The sequence below is a fragment of the Cynocephalus volans genome, chromosome 5 (genome assembly GCF_027409185.1).
Source record: "Cynocephalus volans isolate mCynVol1 chromosome 5, mCynVol1.pri, whole genome shotgun sequence".
Classification (NCBI taxonomy): Eukaryota; Metazoa; Chordata; class Mammalia; order Dermoptera; family Cynocephalidae; genus Cynocephalus; species Cynocephalus volans.
In genome coordinates this window covers 131,926,390-131,946,598 of record NC_084464.1, presented here as the reverse complement: position 1 = coordinate 131,946,598, position 20,209 = coordinate 131,926,390, and the positions used below count along the sequence as shown (strand labels likewise).

The following is a 20,209-nucleotide window of genomic DNA, read 5'->3' as shown; positions in this document are numbered from 1 at the left end:
TATTGCATCATATGATTCGTCATTCCCAATTAACCATTTAATGTTACGTCTTTGTGTAGCCAATGGGTTTTTCCTCATAGAATAGAATTTTCAGATAATAGTAATTTAATCAAATGTTCCCCTGTTGGAAAAAAAAAAAAAAAAACAGGTTGATATGGGTTAAGTATAACTTAATTATATCAGTTTTTTATAAAATATATTAAATAAAGCTTAAGAGAACATATTTTGGTAAAGCCTGTTCCCACTGGGGGAAAAAAAAATCATATCAGTGGTGGATGCAATTCTAAAGCCATAGTCTACCTTCTGGCCCAAGCCAGCAATCTGTCACCAACCCTGCAGCCTCCTCAGAAGACAAGGCTACATAACATGCAGTACCAATTTAGGACAACATACTCTGGCTAGGTACCCAACAAGCAATTATTCTGTGACTCTGATTAGAGAGAATAAAGTTATTTTGAACATTTCAGATCCCAAACTTAGATTTAGGCAAATTAATGTCTTACTAGGTTTTAAAAATAGAAAAAAAAAAATGTTTCATTTTATACTTCCCATTTCCGTCATAAACCTGCTGAAAGAAAGTGAGCCAAGATGCCAGGTACTGTTCAAACTTTATTAAAGGCAAAGAATCTGCCGGCAGTGCTCAAAGTGGGGAACAGCCCGGGGCTGCCCTGAAAATGGGGGACAGCACCAGGTGTGGGGGTGGTAGAGCTTATATTGATATGTAGGCGCCAAGAGCTGGATGATACCATCAAGGAGGGTCATTATGCTAATGTGGATGGGGTGGAGAAAGGCATCCTTGCAGAAGCCAAAGGGGTTTCTGCTTAAGTCAGGAGCCTTCTCCTAGAGGGAAGGGGGGAGGGGAGGGGATGGGAGGAGGTGGGCGGGTCCTTTTTGTACTTGGGGTTGTCTAAAGTGGCTCTGGTTATGTTGCAGATCTATTACCTGCTTAAGTGGAGATTTCATTGATAAGGATTAGAATCCTTAATCCCCATAAAAGTTTTTTCCCCCAATTTCATCACATTAGCTGCCCACTCATATATGTTCATAGGAATTCAGGGTTGCAAAGGAGCTGGTTTAGTCAAAAGAAAGTGACTTTCCCTTTGTTACACATCCTTGATTTGTGAAATATATTTTACTAGGTGGAGAGAGGAAGTGTTACATTGTGGAAAGAGTGTCAGCTTTGAATAGAACAGATCCAAGCTTAAATTTATCCCTACCTTATATTAGCTTTATGAACTTGGGCCATTTAACTGAAGTCCCAGTTTCCTAATCTGTAAAAGTACTAATTACTTCCTAACAGGGTCACTGAAGGGAAGAAGTGTAATCACGTGCATGAATCACCTGGCACACAGGCTAGGCTTTAGGAGGTATTTAACAAGTGGAAACTATGATTCTCAACTAAAGTAAGACATGTAACCCCAAACTGCAAAAAGTATATTATTTTAGCCTTTCAAATTGGTAATAGCTTCTTGAAAATATTTATAGGTACATGTTGAGGAGTGATCTCTCTCCTGCAGTATCATTAATTTATATTACAGGACAGTGAAAATAGTCCACTGGAACACTGAGATAGAGCCAAGTTATAGTTCAGGTCCAGTTCCCTAACAGCAGTATGGCCTTGAATAAGGCACTCCACCACTTGGATTCTGATTCCTCATTTGTAAAAGAAAATAAGGCCCAAAACACCATTGCCTCCCACCTTAAGGACTGACTTAAGGAAGCCATCTGCAAGCAGGAAAGCGCTTTCCCACTGAAAGGGGCTTCCTGGTGAGCAGCTCCCAGGCTTCTGCACCCTCCATCTATCTACTCCCTTTGTCTTCGTTATTGATGTCACCTCAGTGACACATATATTAGCTATCTATAAGAGCTATTTAAATTTTCTTTGAATTTCATGTGCTGCTGTTAATTCTCTGTGAAGCTGACTGATTTGAAATGATTTAAAGTCTAAAGTTGAAGGTGCTTTGACAACTACAAACAAAGGTGAAAAAACACTGAAATCATCAGAGCTCCTATTTATGACTCATTTTACCAATACATATCCAACAATTGCCAAGAGTGAGGGGAAAAAAAATGAGAAAAGGCAGCAAGGGAAAACAATATGTTTATTAAGAGGCATGAAAATGCATAAACTCATTTATAAATAAATGTAGTATAATTTACCCAGTGAAAAAATAGCTAAAATCCATGAGTAAACTGGATTTTATATTTGAAATGATTACATGATCAATCTCTTATAATTTCCCCATCGATCATGATCTATTAGTAGCAGGAATTTTACAATGACTATAGAAAAAGCTGTTACAAATAATCATGATATGGGGGAAATTTTTCGAGAATGCCCTTAAAAATAAACCAGTGCAAACAAATTCAGATTACAAGGGATATGATAAAACCTGGGGTTTATCTTCAGAAAAGTAGAAAATAAAAATCCCAAACATTTATCCATTAAGAAATGAACAAGCAGACTATATTTTGATCAGTGAAAAATAATACATATGGATACTATGAAACATTCTTAACCAGTCATTGCAATAATTACATTTATAAATGTTTATTCAAGTACTAACGTTCAATAAACATTCAAATTCTCATTAAAAGTTAACACTAGATGCAGATACACCTAAACAATGCTTCTTTTGATTTAACAATCATGTCAAACGGAGGCAAGTGGCCCTTAAAATACTGTTGGTTTTGTTAGTTTTTTTGTCTGTAAATGATTTTTTACAGTCTGTATTTTTTATCTGCAAGGACCCAGTCTGTATTTTTTTATCTCAGAACAGCTAAGTAAGAGTCAGTTCTGTAAATTAACTCTCAATAGTACAGAATCAAACATTCCAAAACACAAGTTTAGCTAAAAAAAAAAAAAAAAGAACATGGGCAGAATTAATTTTCTTTGGCAAGAAATGGTTAATTCCTTACCAAATGTTGGTTTGTTGTTGTGCAGACACTATCAGAACACTTTTGTGGTATTTACCAAAGAGCTACTTAATAAGCTGAAAAGATTTCATAAACTATGTTACCATAATAGCAATGAGGAGCTTATGTCTGAGTCCCGCTGAAATTAACATCATTTGCCTGATTACTGTTGTTAATGAGTCTTCCTTCAAAAAGCTCCCTTCTAATTTTGGCCTGAATCTCAGGCTTTAATAATAGTTCCTTTATGTGTTTCACTTTGGACTTCAGACCCATCCTTTCTCGATGCAAGGCTTCATTAATTAAGTCTCGGATTCCAATAGGTTTCTTGCCTAAGGAAAAAAAATTATATAATACATTTAACGTACAAATGCCAACGGAAAACATGAAATATGGCATACTGACTTATCAAAATAAGGTTTAAAAAACCAACCTTTAAAATGCCCACATTTTATAGAAAAGGTTATATTTCACCAAAAATATATCATTTACATGAAATGATTAACTGTAAATAAACATCACTGTATAGCAGAACACACTTAGGACAAACATGAAACATAATGGACTAATTGTACAGGTAATCATTTCAACAGTGATTATCTTAAACTTAGCACTTGATACCTGTGCGTGAATTCTGGCCTCAGAGTAGTCAAATGCCCTGCTAAGCAAATAAATGGCAGTATCCATTGATGGCAAGGCCTTCTCCACGGCCTTTCATTTGAGTCCAGGAGGCACAACCTCAAGTCCCCCCTCTCCTCTGTGCATGGCAAATGAAATACGGGCCATTCTTGTTTCATAAATGAATTTCCTCTGCTACTCCAAGTACTCCATTTCTCTTCTGTTGTGTTTCAGAAACGCAAACACATAGACCATGAAAGTATTGGGCAATCTCCGCAGACTGGCCAAGAGACATAAACAGCACATTGCAAGTCAGTCCCTAGACTTAGCAGAGGGGAGCAAGGATGCCTTCCAAGGAGTGGTGGGCCCGCTTTCAACTCTCATTTCCTGTTATCACTCTCAGTGCCATTCCGATCAGTCTCTTCGGTTTTCACAGAGCTCCCCTCCCCTGGCTTGTTTTTGTTCTGTGTTTCTTCCAGATACTGCTGGACAGCCTTGAGCACTGCATTCTCCACCAGCCTCTTACTGAGCCTTACCAGTTCAGCATCATCGGGCTCCCCTGCGCTCTTTTCACCTACATTCCACAATAGAGAAGAGAGGTCACTGAGGTCATTTTGCCACAGAAACTCGGCATGCAGGGGCTGGCTAGTTCAGTTAGTGTAAGAGCAAGTGTCCTTCAATCTGCTAAATTGGGTCTATAAAGCCCAGAAGAGTAGGTTGGTTTTTCATTTGGTAGTTGCAGAAGCAGGATCCTGCCTGTTCCTGAAGACTTCAGGTGGAAAAGTAGTTCATTAGTCCCAATCTAGAAATACTCTACCAAGCGATACTGGAAGTTTCCCATTTCTACATGGAGTTTTTGTTCTTCTCTCATCCAAGGCTAATTACTACTATTAATGTCCATGGGCCTACCACCTGGAGCATCAGATATATGAATTTGCCAAGTAGATCTACGTCTGCTTCTCCCATCTCCAATGCCATGTATCAGCTGATCAAGATTTCCCTATCCTCTCATTACTTAGGTTCACAAATTTTTAAATGCTTGGCCTACAGGCTGGTTGTTAATAAACTCTCAGCATTCTCATGAAGACAAAGGCAGTTACTACTACTAGGAACCTGTTTAAAATAAGCTGTTAAGACTAATATTTTTTTTAATCTCATTGCTATTGTTGCAATTTAAGATAGGAAATTCTTCAAAGAAGAGTTAGGATTATGATGGTAAATTACTAGATGTTACTATTTTTGTCCATTTTACTTCCCTGTTAGAGATAATCTAGGTTTAATTATCCCATCTTTCACTTTACTGTAAAAGAGTTGGTTCCCATCTATTCTCATGCTACACATTTCCCAGTCACTCTCCTCCTTGCCTCCCTTGACCGAGGAAAAGAACAAAGGGGTTCTTTCCCCATGTCCATTCCATGCCCTGTCTCCTTCCATCATGCTGTGGGCCCAGGAAGGCAGTGGTCAGAGGCAAAGAAATCAGTGCAGTGATCGCACATTAAGATCAGCTCAGTTTTGGAAGATCACCACGAGCTCCTGAAGGCAAAAGCCAGTGTTGCACTTGCATCTTCAGATACAAAGGGTGTGAGCCAGAATACGGACAATATTTTCTACTCTCACATGTAACAGGTATTGAAGAACAAGAGCAGATATGCCAAGGGTGAGACCTGACCCCCAGCCCTCCTTCAGAGCCCCAACTCTTACAGGTAACACATGTCCAGGACCAATTTGGCTTCCAACCACTGCTTTCCCTTCAAATGTGGTAATATGACACCCAAGACCCCTGATCAAAAGTCCAAGATAGAACATATGCAGTATAAAATGTTCAGAATTGAGTAAGCTTCAACTCAGTGATAACTCTATAGAATGCACTAAACATAAATATATTAAGATATTATTAAAAGAAAGATAAAGAAATTTATTACTAATATCACTTTTGGGGGCAAGTTAAGACTGTTTTAATTAGTGAGAATGAATGAGTATATTGCCTAATATTTAAAGGATTTTATCTCAATCTTACAGCACAATGTTTACAGTGTATAGATGATATCTCCAAATGCATTACCTGGAACTATTTATATGACGGCTCTTCAAATTGAAAAGGGAAAATCAAACTGCCAATGAACACTTTTTAAGTACCCTTCAAAACACTGTCAGTGACTTTCCACATCTGCCAAACTACTTGTTTGCATTGAGGCCAGAAATTGGGTTCCTGGGGCCTGTTCCTGAACCTAGTCAGCTTTTTCATCAGTAAGATAATAGGGCTGTATTTGAGTCTAATTAATAACTCAGTCTCCAAGACCTCTCTCATGTCCAATATTCTGCACTTCTGTGGTTTCTATTGGTTCACAATGAAGTATCCCTGCTACTTCAAACATTAAGAGGTTTAAAACACAAAAATCCTCCCACAAAAAGCTAATTTTTCCCTTCTGATTGTCCTATTTTTGTTTGTGCTTTTACTATTATCCAAGTTAATGAAGCTCAAAACAAGATTGTCACCATCTCTGATGACTTCCTTCCCTCGTCAGCGCACTCAATAACCAAGCCTTGTCAGTGTGTGCTTCACGGTTTCTCCCTTCTTCAATGCATCTGGTGCAGCACCTCCAGATTAATATTTCTAAATTACCCCTTTCACTCTCCATTGCACAGGAAAACTTAAGCTTGTCTTCCAAGGGTTTCCAAAATGTGCCTTTCCAGCCTGATCATCCATCACTGATGTGGAGTCACGGCACATCAGCTCCCAACATCTCCTTTGCAGCCTCCGCACCATTCCCTACTTCTACACGGCCCTCTTTCTCTCGCCAGTTAAAATCCCACCTACTCCATGAAGCCTTCCCTGACTATCCCAGCTAGAAGTGATGAGCCTCCACTGGATTCCAATAAGTCTAACTGCATGTATAGTACATGGCTGTTTGGTCATTCATTCAACAGGTGTGTACTGAGGACGTACTACATTCCTGGAACTCTTCCAGCCTACATGGGATATGGCAGTGAATAAAACAACATTACTGTTTTTTTCTTAATTTCTTTATAAATTATTAATATTCCTTATTAATGTATTCATTCAGCAACTATTGAATCAGTATCTGCTCTGCTAAAGAAACAGTCTTGAGTACAGAAACTGTACCCTAAGTTTCTCAGGTTATCTCCCACTCTGCAAACATATGACATGGATTATTAATCACAATAAGAGCTCAGTAAATATTTGCTAGTTGAGTGAATTGTTTATTGAAGTCCTTGAAGGCAGCAGCAACATTTTTTAAATGTTACTATCTTCCTATAATGATAGCACACCATGGCCAGAAATTTAAATTTAATATTAAATTTAAAACAGCAGCAGAGAATTCCAGAATAATTGAAATATCCATGTGAAAAATCTCCATCTACTTTGCTTGATGAATGTGGTCAATAAGACAAAATACCTGACATATGGGACAAATATTAATTACCTACAATAACTGACTGACTGACTAACCATTCAAAAAATAAATTTATAAATGAATCTTCCAGATCCATCCTGGACTCTAGCCTCCCTTTATGATTCCCACAAAGCATCCTTGGGGTATTAACATAAGTCCAGGGAAGAGCCTGTAGGAAGCTTATCACAGAGCCCTGCAAGAATGCAGCAATTTAAGAAAAGTGCATCCTCATTCCAATAAGAATTTGTGTTCCTACTTTTAACAAACTTAATTCAACTTAATTAAAAAGAGGCATTTTAAGATTAAAGTTATGCTGTATTTTTCTTCTGCCCACTACTTGAATAAAGATATCTGTCTCCCACAGTGATAATATGATAAATAACTACTTCCATTTTAACTGAAGCCTAGTTAACAATAGCAGTTCAACAATATGCCGCTAAAACATACAGACTATCTTTTGATATTACAACAAAAGTATACACAAAAACATTCCCAATGTAAGCAACAAACTCTGGATAAAAATATTCTTTCTTGGACTACTTGGGTTACTTAATATCATATCTACTTAAAATAACAGATTAACCTTTGTCTTAGCCACTGTTATTTTAGAAATCCTCCCAGAACATCCTTGATCAATTTCTTAGGTGTATACTAAAAATATAAATGAAAGGTAATAAAAAATCTTTTACACCCAACAAACATAGTACTGTCTCTAAAACAACAGTCTGAAGAAACTTTTCAACTCACTTCAAATAAGTATTTCCACTCTCTGTAAGAGTTGTAGCATCATTAATCCAGGATTTGTACCTGTGACTCTATTTTTGTTTATATTCCCTGAGATCTCTGATACCAACCCAGCGCAGGGATAAAATTTATCTTAGTGGTCATAAAAAAGAAAATAAGTGAACACCTTTGTGGTAACAAGAATATTTCACACCAATTTTGATAATTTAAGGTCAACATTAATGTGGTTCAGCTCCTCTTCCGGGTGAGTTGATCCAAAAATAGCTTAATTGATGTCACATGAAAGGCTCCAGAAACCAACACCACCCCCTCCCACTGCCAATATCTAAGTGCCTATTTGTTAATAAATCACATTAATTTCTTTAAAAAGGGAATGAAAAAAATCTTTATCACAATGCACGTAAGACCAAGGGAGAGAGTGCAACCACGTTAAAATGAGGGCATTTAAAACATGAGAACATTAAAAGCTCTCACTTGATCATATCCCGACTGTCCAAAACTTCATTTGTTATCTGAGTGAAGGCTTCCCACGCATCTTCCCATCACTTGCACAACTTTGCACTTCCTATTCCTCAAGATAATTGTGCCTCCTTACAAGTGCAATTGTTTTTTAACCAAGTCTATCTTTTCTTTCATCTACCTAGCTAAAAAGAAACACTAAATATATATCTAGAGTATTCAAAAAGTTATGGTGGCACACTCAACTTCCTTACACACTACCTACAGCCAATCTGTAACAAAGGACAGGTGAGGAATCATCCTCAAGAGCACATTTAAACTGACCCTATCCTTGGAACCTGTCTGCCAAAAGTATTAGCTACAATACCCCAAGAAATAGAGTTGCTGTCAATAAAGCTCCCCTCCTCTTGCAAATAACAAAACTCATCCAAACACACACACACAATCAGAAAATTTTAGAATTAAAACATTAAAACCATACTTGAGAATATTTTCTAGAATATAAATATCAAAAGGGAGGAACAATGACTTTGTAAGTTTTATTCTGGATTCAGTGGCACAGAATAAATAGAAAAATGACAATGCTTTATGTATAAAAGGACACCCCCCAGGGGTTCTGGAGACCACTACACTGTATCTCTTTCTGTCCACCCCACTCCAACCATTTTTAAATTAGGGATGGTAGTGGATGGAATGAAACTAAACTGAATATCAAGAGCAGCCTTGGGAAACAAAGGGAAGGAGGTACCAACAGGCATCTAACCCGCAGCCTGAGCAGGCTGGGGTGGTGAGCCAGGCAGCTTCAGCCAGAGCTGTCGTCATGACAAAGGCTTAGGAGTCCTTTGGGCCTTTTGTTGACACAGCTGGTGCTGGCCCGTCCACAATTTTCACTTCCTTCCACTGTTACTCAAGTCACTGCCTTGAGCCAGACCCCCTGATCCACACATCCTTGAAGGAATCCCCAAACCACATGGTTGAGTTGTACCCTCAAGACTGCTCTCCATGTAGTCATATGAAAGATGGGACAAGACACATTCACAGGATGTTTGTAGCCCAGACTAAGAACTCTCCTGCCCCAATTTCCTACTATCACATAACAGCCCCTTAGCAACTTTTCTCTTTTTCAGTCTGTAACATCAATTCTCTACGTCCCTATTACAATCCACATTGCTCCCTGTACAATCACTGCTGTAATGCTGCCATTTCTTAGAGGAAATCTTGGAAAATATTGACGGTGATGTGACAGAACTCCTAATGTGTGTGCAAAAAGGGAAAAGCATGATATACATGTTTCTGAAATCCAGTTCTGGCATTTTCCATCTACATGGCCTTGTCCACAACCTCTCCATACCTAAGTTGGATTATCGTGAGGATAATGACATACCTTGCACTGATGTTATAAGAATTAAAGATAATGTATGAAAAGTGGCTAACACTGTGCCTGGAACATAGTAGGCTCTTAAAATATGGTAGTTATTGTATTAGTACATTTTTTATATGAGTTATGATTAATCTGAGTTTAACTTATTCTAAGAAGAATATGCCCCATACCCACTAAATGTCCACAATTCATTTGCTCAATAAATACTTTATTAAGCACCTACTATGTTCCACTAATAAATATTTTTAAATAAATAAGATATAGTCTCTGAACACAAAAAAAGTTAGTCTAGAAGGATGACCAATAAATGATGATTGCAAAACAATAGGTTAATTGCTGTAATAGAGTTAGTTCAAGGTTCAGTAGAATTGGGAAGGGATAACAAGGTAAGTTTCACATAGAAAATATTTCAGCTCAGTGAATAAGAGTCTCCAGACATGTGGGCAGATGTGAGAGGAAGCAGAAGAGGTTTTCCAGACATAACAAAGGCATGAGCATGTGCACAAAAGCATGAAAAAGCATGACACATTTGGGGAACTGGAAGTACTTCCACAGCAGTGGCATAAAGAGTTCAGAAGGATGGAGCAGAGAGGTATACGGGGAAAGAAGGCTAGAAATCCAGTAGGAAGAAAGGGCCCTATGTACCAGGCTATGGAGTCTGATTTCATTCTATAGGCAATACACAGCTATTGAAGGATTTTGAGCACAGCATATTTTAGGAAATTCACTGTAGTAGCCATATGGAATAAGGATGAAGAATTAGAGAATGGCAAAAATAGAGGCATGTTTTTGCAATAGAAAAAAAAAGAAAGAAAGAAACAATGAGGGCTTGAACCATAGTAGATGCAGTAGAAAAGTAAGGGACACATTACAGAGGGAGTTAAAAAATAGAAATATTAAACCATGGGGCTAATTTAATTAGGGGAGGATGTTAAGGAAAGTGGAGGGGGAGTGCAAAATTAAAAAAAAAAAAAGAAATAATGGCCAAAAATGTTTGAAATTCAATGAAAACTGTAAACCTTAAAACCAAGAAACTACAAGAATTCCAAGTACAAAAATGTGAAGGAAACCACACAGGGACATCATGATTAAATCACTGAAAACCAGTATTAAAAGAAAATCTTAAAAGCAGCCAAAGAAAAAAAGGACACATTATATACAGAGGAACAAAGACAAAAATGACAGAGACTTATTCATCAGAAACAACACAAAACAAATGACAATAGTGCAACATTTTAAAGTACTATAAGATTAGTACATAGATTTCTTTACCCAAAAATATCATCTTTCAAAAATGAGAGTGAAAGAAAAACTTTTTCAGACATATAAATGCTGAGTGAATTCATCATCAGCTGACCAGCTAGACGAAATGTTAAAGAAAAAACTTCAGGCAGAAGGAAAATGATACCATATGGAAATTTAGATCTGCTCAAAGACAAGAAGAGAACTAAAAACTGTATAAACGTAGATAAAAATAAAAGACTTTTTCTCATTTTTAATTTTTTTGAAAGAGAAATAACTATTTTAAATGGGGTTTAAAAAATATGTAGAAATAAAATATATGGCAACAACAGCACAAAGATTAGGAGCAGAAAAATAGAAATAATTTTTTGTAAGGTTCTTATGTTAAACATCAAGTGCCATAATATTATTTGAAAGCAGAGGATGTATATTTTAAAATGAGTCAGCAACCAGTAAAGTAAAAATTAAAAAGAGGCATAGCGAACAAGCCAATAAGGGAGCTAAAATGAAAACATAAAACTTCTTAATACAAAATAAGGTGGTAAAAGAGGAGAAAAAGGAACAAAGAGCAGATGGGACAAGCAGAAAACTAGCGAGGTGGGAAATTTAAACTCACCTATATTGGTAACCGTACCAAACATAAAATGATCTAAATACTGCAATTAAAAGTCAGAGATTGTTCATTTGGATTAAAAAAACAAGAATCAAGGGCCGAGCCCGTGGCGCACTGGGGAGAGTGCAGCGCTGGGTCTCGGGTTCGGATCCTATATAGGAATGGCTGGTGCACTCACTGGCTGAGTGCCGGTCACAAAAAAGACAAAAAAAAAAAAACAAGAATCAAGTATGATGTCTACAGGAAAAAATCCACTTCAAATATAAAGACACAGAAAGGTGAAATGTAAAAGGATAAAAAAAAGATATACCATGCTAATGATAATCAAAAAAGGTCAGAATCAATATCAGACAAAGCACTTTTCAGAAAAAAGAATATTACTGGGAGAGATATCATATAATGCTAAGGAAATCAATTCATCAAGAGGACATAAAAATCCTAAATGTGTATGTACCTAATAACAAGAGCTTTCAAGTACCTGAAGCAAAACTGATAGAACTAAGAAGTTAACAGACCATCCACAGTTATAGTTTAAGATTTCAAGACCACTTTTCAGAGTTGCTAGAATAAGAAGAAATTCAGAAGACTTGAACGACACTAGTAACCAAATCCACCTAACTAAAAATTATAGAACATTCCACCAACAACAGCAGAATACACATTCTTCTTAGTGTACAGAAAACTTTTATCAAGAGAGACCATATTCTGAGATGTGAAACAAGTCTTAATAAATTTAAAGGTATTGAAATCATTTAATGCATGTTCTCAAAGCACAATGGAATCAAATGAGAAATCAGTAAAAGAAAGATATCTTGAGAATCCTCAATTATTTAGAGATTAAGCAACACACTTCTAAATAATCCACTGATCAGAAATAAAAATCAAAAGGGAAATGAGAAAATATCTTTAACTGAATAAAAATTAAAACAAATCAAATTTGTGGAAGGCAGTTAAAGCTATACTTGGAGGAAAAATTCTACCATTGAATGCTTAAGAAAGGTCTCAAATCAGTTATCAAAGCTGCCACGTTAAAAACATAGGAAAAGAGGAACAAATTAACCCCAAAGTAAACAGGAAGACAGAATAACAAAGATAGCAGCAGAATGAAACAGAAAACAGACAAACAATAGAGAAAATCAATGAAACCAAAGACTAGTTCTTTGAAAAGAATCAATAAATTGATAAAGCTCTATCCATTGATATAATGATAGACATACAGATCAGTGAAAAAACCCAGAAAATCCAGAAATAGACTTACACACATATGGCCAACTGATTTTCAACACAGGTGCCAAGGCAATTCAAAAGAGAAAGAGTAATCCTTTCAAAAAATGGTACTAGAATAATTATATATACATATGCAAAAAAAAAAAAAAGAACCTCAACCATTATCTCACACCACATACTAAAATGAACTCAAAATGGATCACAACCTTTTTATAAGAACTGAAAGTATAAAGTGTCTAGAAGAAAACACAGAAGAACTTCTTAGTGATCTTGGATTTGGCAAAAGTTTCTTAAATAGGACACCAAAAGCACAAACTGAAAAAAAAAGAAAAATTGGACTTTATCAAATTGTAAAACTTTGGCTCTTCTCAAGACACTGTTAAGAAAATAAAAAGTGACCCACGGACTGAGAGAAAATATTTGCAAAACACATCCATTAAAGAATTTGTAACCAGAATACAAAAAGAACTCTTAGGACTTAATAAGTAAGCAAACAACCAAATACAGAAATGACCAAAAGAACTAAAGAGTTACTTCACAAAAGATAAACGGATTGGCAGTAAATGTGCGAAAAGACTCTCAACATTCTTAGTCATCAGGGAAATGCAAATTAAAGTCACAATGATATACCACTACTCACCTACTAGAATGGCTGTCAACTGCCATTCACAGCAATTTGGGTGAGCATAGAGGAAATTATGTTAAGTGAAATAAACCAGGCACAGAAAGAGAAATACTGGATGTCCTCACTCATAAGTGGGAGCTAAAAAGTAAATAAGAAAGACACAAACAAACAAAAATCACAATAAGAAGTTGAACCTTCAGAAGGAGAGATCACAACTGTGGTTACTAGAGGTGGGAAAGGGAGAGGGGGAAGTATGTTAACAAGCAATTATTTAATGGACACAAAGAATGCTTATGTTTTGTAATGATGAATATGCTAATTATCCTGATTAGATCGTCACATATGTCCTCAGTATTGATATTCAACTCTGTACCCCACAAACGTGTATAATCAACTATGTTTCAATAAAAATTTTTAAAAAGGTAGACAATACTACATTTTCACAAGGATGTGAAGCAACTGGAATTCCTATTCCTGGTAGAAATGCAAAAATGGTATAGGCACTTTGTATAAACAGTTGGGAAATTTCTATAAAAGTTGACTGTCTTCTTAACATGCCACCCAGCAATCTCATTTCCAGCTAGTCTTGAAAATATGTGAAATGAAAGCATATGCTCACACAAATACCTATTCATGAATGTCTGTTGTAGCTTTATTCATAATTACCCCAAACTAGAAACAAGCCAAATACACTTCAACTGTTGAATGAATCAATAAGCTGTGGTACGTACATGTAGTGGAAAAGTACTCAACACAAAGTAATGAAATACTGACACATGCAACAACACAAGTGAATCTAAAATATATTATGTGAAAGAAGCCAGATTCAAAAGGCTACATATTGTATGATTTCATTTATATGACATTCTAAAAAAGGCAAAACTAGACTACACACAGAACAGTGGTTTCCAGAGGTGTGGGTAACAGGAAGGGCTGACTATAAAGAGACATGAGAGAATTCTGAAAGATGATAGAACTGTTCACAATCTTGATTGTGGTGGTGGTTATATGACCCTATGTGTTGAATAAAACTCACAGAACAGAACACAAGAATGAGTGAATTTTACTGTATGTAAATTATACCTCAATTAAAAAAAAATACTAATCAGAACAATTTCTTCCCCATGATAAGGGACCAGTTTAGCCTCTGTTGATGTCAACATGCGAACTTGCTAAATGGACTAGTGCTCTGTCCCTCTTTGCAATTAGCACGTGGCTGGTTATAAGGGTGACTTTCTCAGCTCCTCTCTCTGTTTTAAGACCCAGTATCAATGGTAATATCTGTAATCTCTCAAATCTGCAGGCCTCAGATTCTCAGTTGCGTTCCTTCTGAATCATATTTTTCTGTTGTGCTCAATATCAAAATATGAAAAATAATTTCCACTGAAATAGACTTGTGTGGTTTCGAAGGATGAAGGAGATCCAGATAAATTATTTTAATTCTCCCCTTCAGTGTATCAGACATGTATCATCTGCTCCAATCTGCTCAGCAGATACAAACTAAATTGGTAGCCAGTACTCTGATCAACAAGAGGCCACCATCACTCTGCGGGTGAAATCAATTTCAGAGGCGCACTGCGCTCACTGTGGTTTGTTCTGCTCACTTGTGTTGCCTCTTCTTGTTTGTAGCCTCTCATCTGCTATTCCCTATCTTAATTTGCTGTCTATTATAGAGAAACCATGGTGGCTTCCTCCCTGAATTTTGGTTCCTATATTTGTTCAGGTTGCAATGTGGGGATTTCTCAAGATTCCTGACTGGTTGCTCAAGATTACTCTGAGTCATTTTGGGCAAAGCTGATTCAGAGGTGCAATTCTGAGCACCAATAAAAGAAGCAGACATTACAAATACAAGTCCTGGCACACAGGATTATCCACACAATATGGCTATCATTGAAAAATTATTTTTATGACAAAGAAGAAATAAATATAGTTTCAAATATATCACAAGCATAAATGTTCAAATAATCATGCTTTTGACTGGCAGAAAAACAAGGAGGCCAGAAAATGAAGCATTGCTTAGAATCTTAAAATTATTATGTTCATGGAATTTATTATCATCTATTTTGAGAGAGTTTTACATAAAATTTAAAAGCATGACTAACTGGAATTAATTTTCACTTATCTGGCCAACACATCTGCTTATGATAAAATACACTTTTTTTTCTAGGCTGATATTCTAGGCTAGAAGTTGATTCAAACAGAAATAAAGGTCACCTTCCTGTTCTGAAGGCAATGTTCACCAAGGTAGGTCAGCAGAGTAAATGCTGCCATCAACCTAACCTAGTGAAATAAATCATAAATTGTAGATATGACTTTACCTCTTTTATAAGCAATAAGGTCACACCCAGATCAGAAGGCTCCACAGGCTGAGAAAATTCCCGTGATGCCAGGTCACTGACAGCAACAACGGGAATACTTCCTTCCATTCGTTTACATAACACTTCATGCTTTTCAGAGTCCTTTCAGAAACGTTATTTCATTTGGTTCTCACAGAAACCTTATGAGGTAAAATAAGTGTTATTCTTCCCATGTTACGCCTAAGAACAATGAGACTCAAGAGGTTAGTTACATAAATCATCTAAAATCACATAGCACTGGTGATGGGAATCTGTAGTTCTTCCACTGGAAATCAGGAAGTTTAGTTCATCCAGGGCACCCACGCCCGGGGCAGTGACTCCACAGCTTTCTAGAGTACGCTCATCCTGGGGAAATGAAGGTGTACGTGTGAGAAATAACATCATCTAGAGATCGGTTGATTGAAAAACAGAAAAATTCAGAAGGTTTCATTCTCAGACTGAAGTTTTCAACACTAAATAATGGATACTGATTAATGCAATACAATCCCTTCCTTCCTTCCATCCCTCCCTCCCTCCCTCCATCCTTCCCTCCTTCTTTCGCTCCTTCCTTCCTCCTTCCCTTCCTTCCACACACATTCCTTAAGCACCCTCTATTTATGATAAACATTGTGCCATGAATATAGGAATGAATCCCACATGGGCCCTGACTTCAGGAAACCTGCAATTCAGTAGCGATAGAAACACATTTTAACAAATAAGAGGTCACGAATGCTCTGAAAGAAAGGTGTACAATACAGAGTGGGTACACAAGGGAAACAGTGGTCAGTTCTGTCTAGGGGAAAATATCCAAAGAAGTGTCATGTAGGAGGTGATGCTTGAGCTGGACCTTGTAAAATGAATAGGTGGTTTCTCAGGTGGGCCAGGACAGCAGTGGCGTGGTGGGAGGTAAGACCAGCTCGGCTTGTCTGGGTAACAGTAATGGCAGAACTCGCTCTGGTATAAAGTGATTGATGAGGCTGGAGGGAGGAGGCGGCTGGAAACATCTGCAAACGTCTGCAAGGGAGAGACGGTGAGCACTCCCAGAGGTCATACTGAGGAGCTCCCACACCATTTATTTCTTGAGCACCTCCTATGATCAAATTACACTTCCAGATTCTGAGATATATACATATCATTAAGGCTTGTCTCCAAGGAATTGCTTATTTCATTCTCTGATGTATAATGTTAAAGAAAGTTCAATTTTCAGAACACTGCTAATGTTTAGAAACATAAGCTTGGATCTCAGAACATTCCTGTTATTTTATAGGAAAACATCAGATGTGCCACTGACCAGTAATTTTGCTTAATTTTGTTTTGATTCAAATAACCAGTCATTAAACTTGTTGAATGGGACTAAAAGATAAGCAAAACTACAATGCAACCAGGAGCATCATAAATACTTTAGCTATCACAGGGCGAAAAAAAATAACTAAAATTTTTTAAATAATATTTTTTAAAATTATTCAAAATTAGCCTTCTTTAATTCACTGACTAATCCTGAACCAAACCCTTTTTGGAATGTATAGAATGCATTTTACACTATAAAACTTTCAATCTAATTATTCAGCTAGCAAACACGTAAAATAGGTTTTTCTTTGGCACTGTTTTTCTTTGGCAGTTTCCAAAACCTAATTTTAAAGTCTGAAAATGCAAATCCTGGTACACAGAAATATTTGGTCAGTATATTTTGCTTGGGAATAATTATCAATCTGTGGATAAAGTCTATTGGGCATTATAAAAGCAATAATAATGGGTCAAATAGCGAATGTGTGACGCCCAAGAGAACTTGAAGATAAGATGATTGAAACGTTACAGATCATTAAAACAAAATCAAGACAAAAGGTCATCCTTGGCCATCCTTTCTGGGAATATAATAAAAATGAAAAAAAAAAAAAACCGAGCACACTTAAAAATTAAAGGGAAAAAAAAAACCTGAAGCTTTGTGACCTAATATTTTAATGCTTTAGCTGAAGTAATTTAAGATATATTTTTCTTTTCTCAATGACCTAAGACTATCAATTCACTAGAGGATTCTAAAAAGCATCCAGACAAAAACCAAGTAGCTTCAAAGTTCTCTTTGGTGATGTCTACTGTTCATTAAAGTTCTTTGAATACGACAATTCTTATTGTAGGAAGTTAAACCAGCATTTGAATGCGTAGACTAATACACTGATAATATGTTGATACTTGCTTCTCTAAGTAAGGAAGAACTGCTCCAAGCAAAGGGACTTCAGAGATCAGTAACAAGCACATGTGGCACCAGGGTGGACAAAGAACAGCCACTATCATGCTGGGCTCCCTACAGGCCACCCTAAAGGCAGCTTGATTTCTGTGGGGAATGCAGGGAACTGACAAAGAAGGTTAGAAGGAGATCAGAGATGATCTTGGACTTGTTCTCTATGATGTCCCACCATTCCTCCATAAAGAGTAAAGCAGAGCCTGTCCCTTCTGCAGCTGCTCAGAGTCTCCTCCCAGGAGACCTGGAGGCTGAGGAACCATGTTCCTCCATCACCAGCTGCTTCTGAGACCTAATGTCCCGCACACTGAGCCCCCAACTCTTTCAAACACACATTATTTTACTTAGTTGTGATAATTATATTTATGGATCCTTTTAATAATAAACCTACCTGATAGTAAACTCCTATATTATGCCTGGCCTTTTCCCCCCACACATTGAAGTCAAAAGCTTACTGTTCTTATCACTATTTTACATATGAGAAAACTAGGGGTTGAAAAAGCCAAGTCTACACAACCAAAAGCTGCTGAAGCTGGGACTCAGATGCAGGTCTATGTGGCACCACACTTTTGTCACTCTACCGCAATGCTGCTCTCTGACAACTGGAAATATGTTCCTATGATACCTCCTATAACATTTTTTGCTCTAAAATGAGAATTCTAACCAGAAAACATTTAATAATGCTTCCTCTCCAGTTACAGAATCAGAATACCTGGATCGGAATACAAGCTCCCCCACTTGCTAGCTCTGTATCCCTGTGGAAGTTGCTTCACCCTCTGCAGCCCACTTTCTTCATTTATAACCTAGGGATTAGCAGTAATTCTGTACCACACGGCTGCTGTGAAAATTAAAGAAGATAATAATACAAAGCACTTAGCACAGTGCTAGGCTTTTAGTAAGAATTCAATAAAATTAGACACTATTACTACTGTGTGGTTTAAATGACAGGGATACTGTGACCCTCTTTCAATTTATAAGGTCACAAGACTATTTGTTTATGATCTCCCTGATATACATTTATGTAAACATGATATGGGAAACCTATCCACTTTAAACAATATATTTCTTGAAACATTATAGAATAGCTAAAAACAAGAATTTTCTGCACTGTACTATATAGCTTATATTTACATCCTTTTGACATTAAATGATGTTCCATCATAGATAAAGAGAAGAACAACTGCTAATTAATCTTGCAAAAGGCTTCCAGCAGACATATGAACAGACCACCCCTAAAATCGTGTGATACAGATGGTTTTAAGTTGCTAGGTGCACCAAACTGAAATGCGAGGCATTAAAAAAATAAGTTCAGTTTATATGAAACTTTCCAAGAACACATCTACTTTGGACCGTGTGCTAAGCACATGTGGCAAACATCATAACCACTTATAGTCTCAGCTTTGCTCTCACTTTCCTAGTAGAGTCAATACACACTTTCAGTCACAGAGCTTCTTTCCATCCATTCATTCATTCTTTGTCAAATCCCAAAAATATTTGATATAACCAACGGCATAAAAATACAGCAAAAGGTACACTATAAGTAAAAATCAGGATCAAGAGAAACATAAATTATAATAGCAAGTAAAGAACAGGGAAATACAGATTACAGAGGTGCAGATCCTAAGAGCCATGTTTAGGGTTCTGAGCTTCCCAAAATTCAGTGAAAGAAATGCATGCTGGTTCTTGCTGTCAAGAGTCCAAAGAGCACATCACGGTGCCTTCAGGATCAGAGTGACTACTCCACTGCTGCACCACCCCCTGGGCTCCAGTCTCCTCCGCTTTATAATGCTGCACCCCAAATCCCTTCCTCGCCTGCCCTTCACCCTTCTTCTGGTAAAAGCATTTACCGCACTCCCTCCCTTCAGGTAGCTGCTCCTCTCACATTCTCGGTGGCTCCAGCAGGAGCTACCACTGGTCCATATGATGCCCAATGTGAATGTTTAAAAAGTGCCCTTCCTCAAGACACTTTGTTTCCAACTTCTGGGAAATTTTCATAACATACCACTTATGTTAATATATACAGGCGCTTTATACCATAATAAATAAATTCCAATGTCTTTAATACGTATAGTGAGTGCCCTCACAGGTTGGGAGGTTTACAACCTGTACCTTTCCTCAGATTTTACATTTGGTATTAAGAGACAGAAACTCATTCTACCTGAATTTCAAGCAATAGGAGTGTTCCCCAGAGTGGCTGAGTGAAGCCAGAGAAGGTAAGAATACAGAAGCTGCTACGAGCCAGAGCCCCCACCAGCAAGCAAAGCCTGGAGTGTTGTATGGCTACTGCTAATGTCTGGAACCCTGCTCGCTGCACCAATTTGTCTGGCTAGGCCTAGGCCTGGAATCCTCACAGTGCCAATTATCTAGCTCTTAATCCTGTTCGTGATGCCAATTGTAAA

General features: G+C 37.2%; 1 protein-coding gene across 3 annotated transcripts in view; it reads right to left on the bottom strand.

Annotated features, from left to right (window-relative positions):
• Positions 1-2,166: 2,166 nt before the first annotated feature.
• The window catches only part of AKAP7 (A-kinase anchoring protein 7), a 141,200-nt gene continuing 123,157 nt past the window's right edge, over positions 2,167-20,209 (bottom strand). The window contains exons 8-9 of one of the 3 annotated variants that reach the window (XR_010023618.1): positions 3,535-4,105; positions 3,200-3,245 (exon numbers count right to left, since the gene is read on the bottom strand). Coding sequence is in view for 2 of the 3 variants with exons in the window: in XM_063097169.1 (XP_062953239.1) it covers positions 3,040-3,245 (206 nt within the window). In the remaining variant the exon portion in view is untranslated. Of the gene's footprint in view, positions 3,246-3,325; positions 4,106-20,209 lie in introns of those variants that run through there. The other 2 variants (XM_063097169.1, XM_063097170.1) reach the window with 2 other exon arrangements.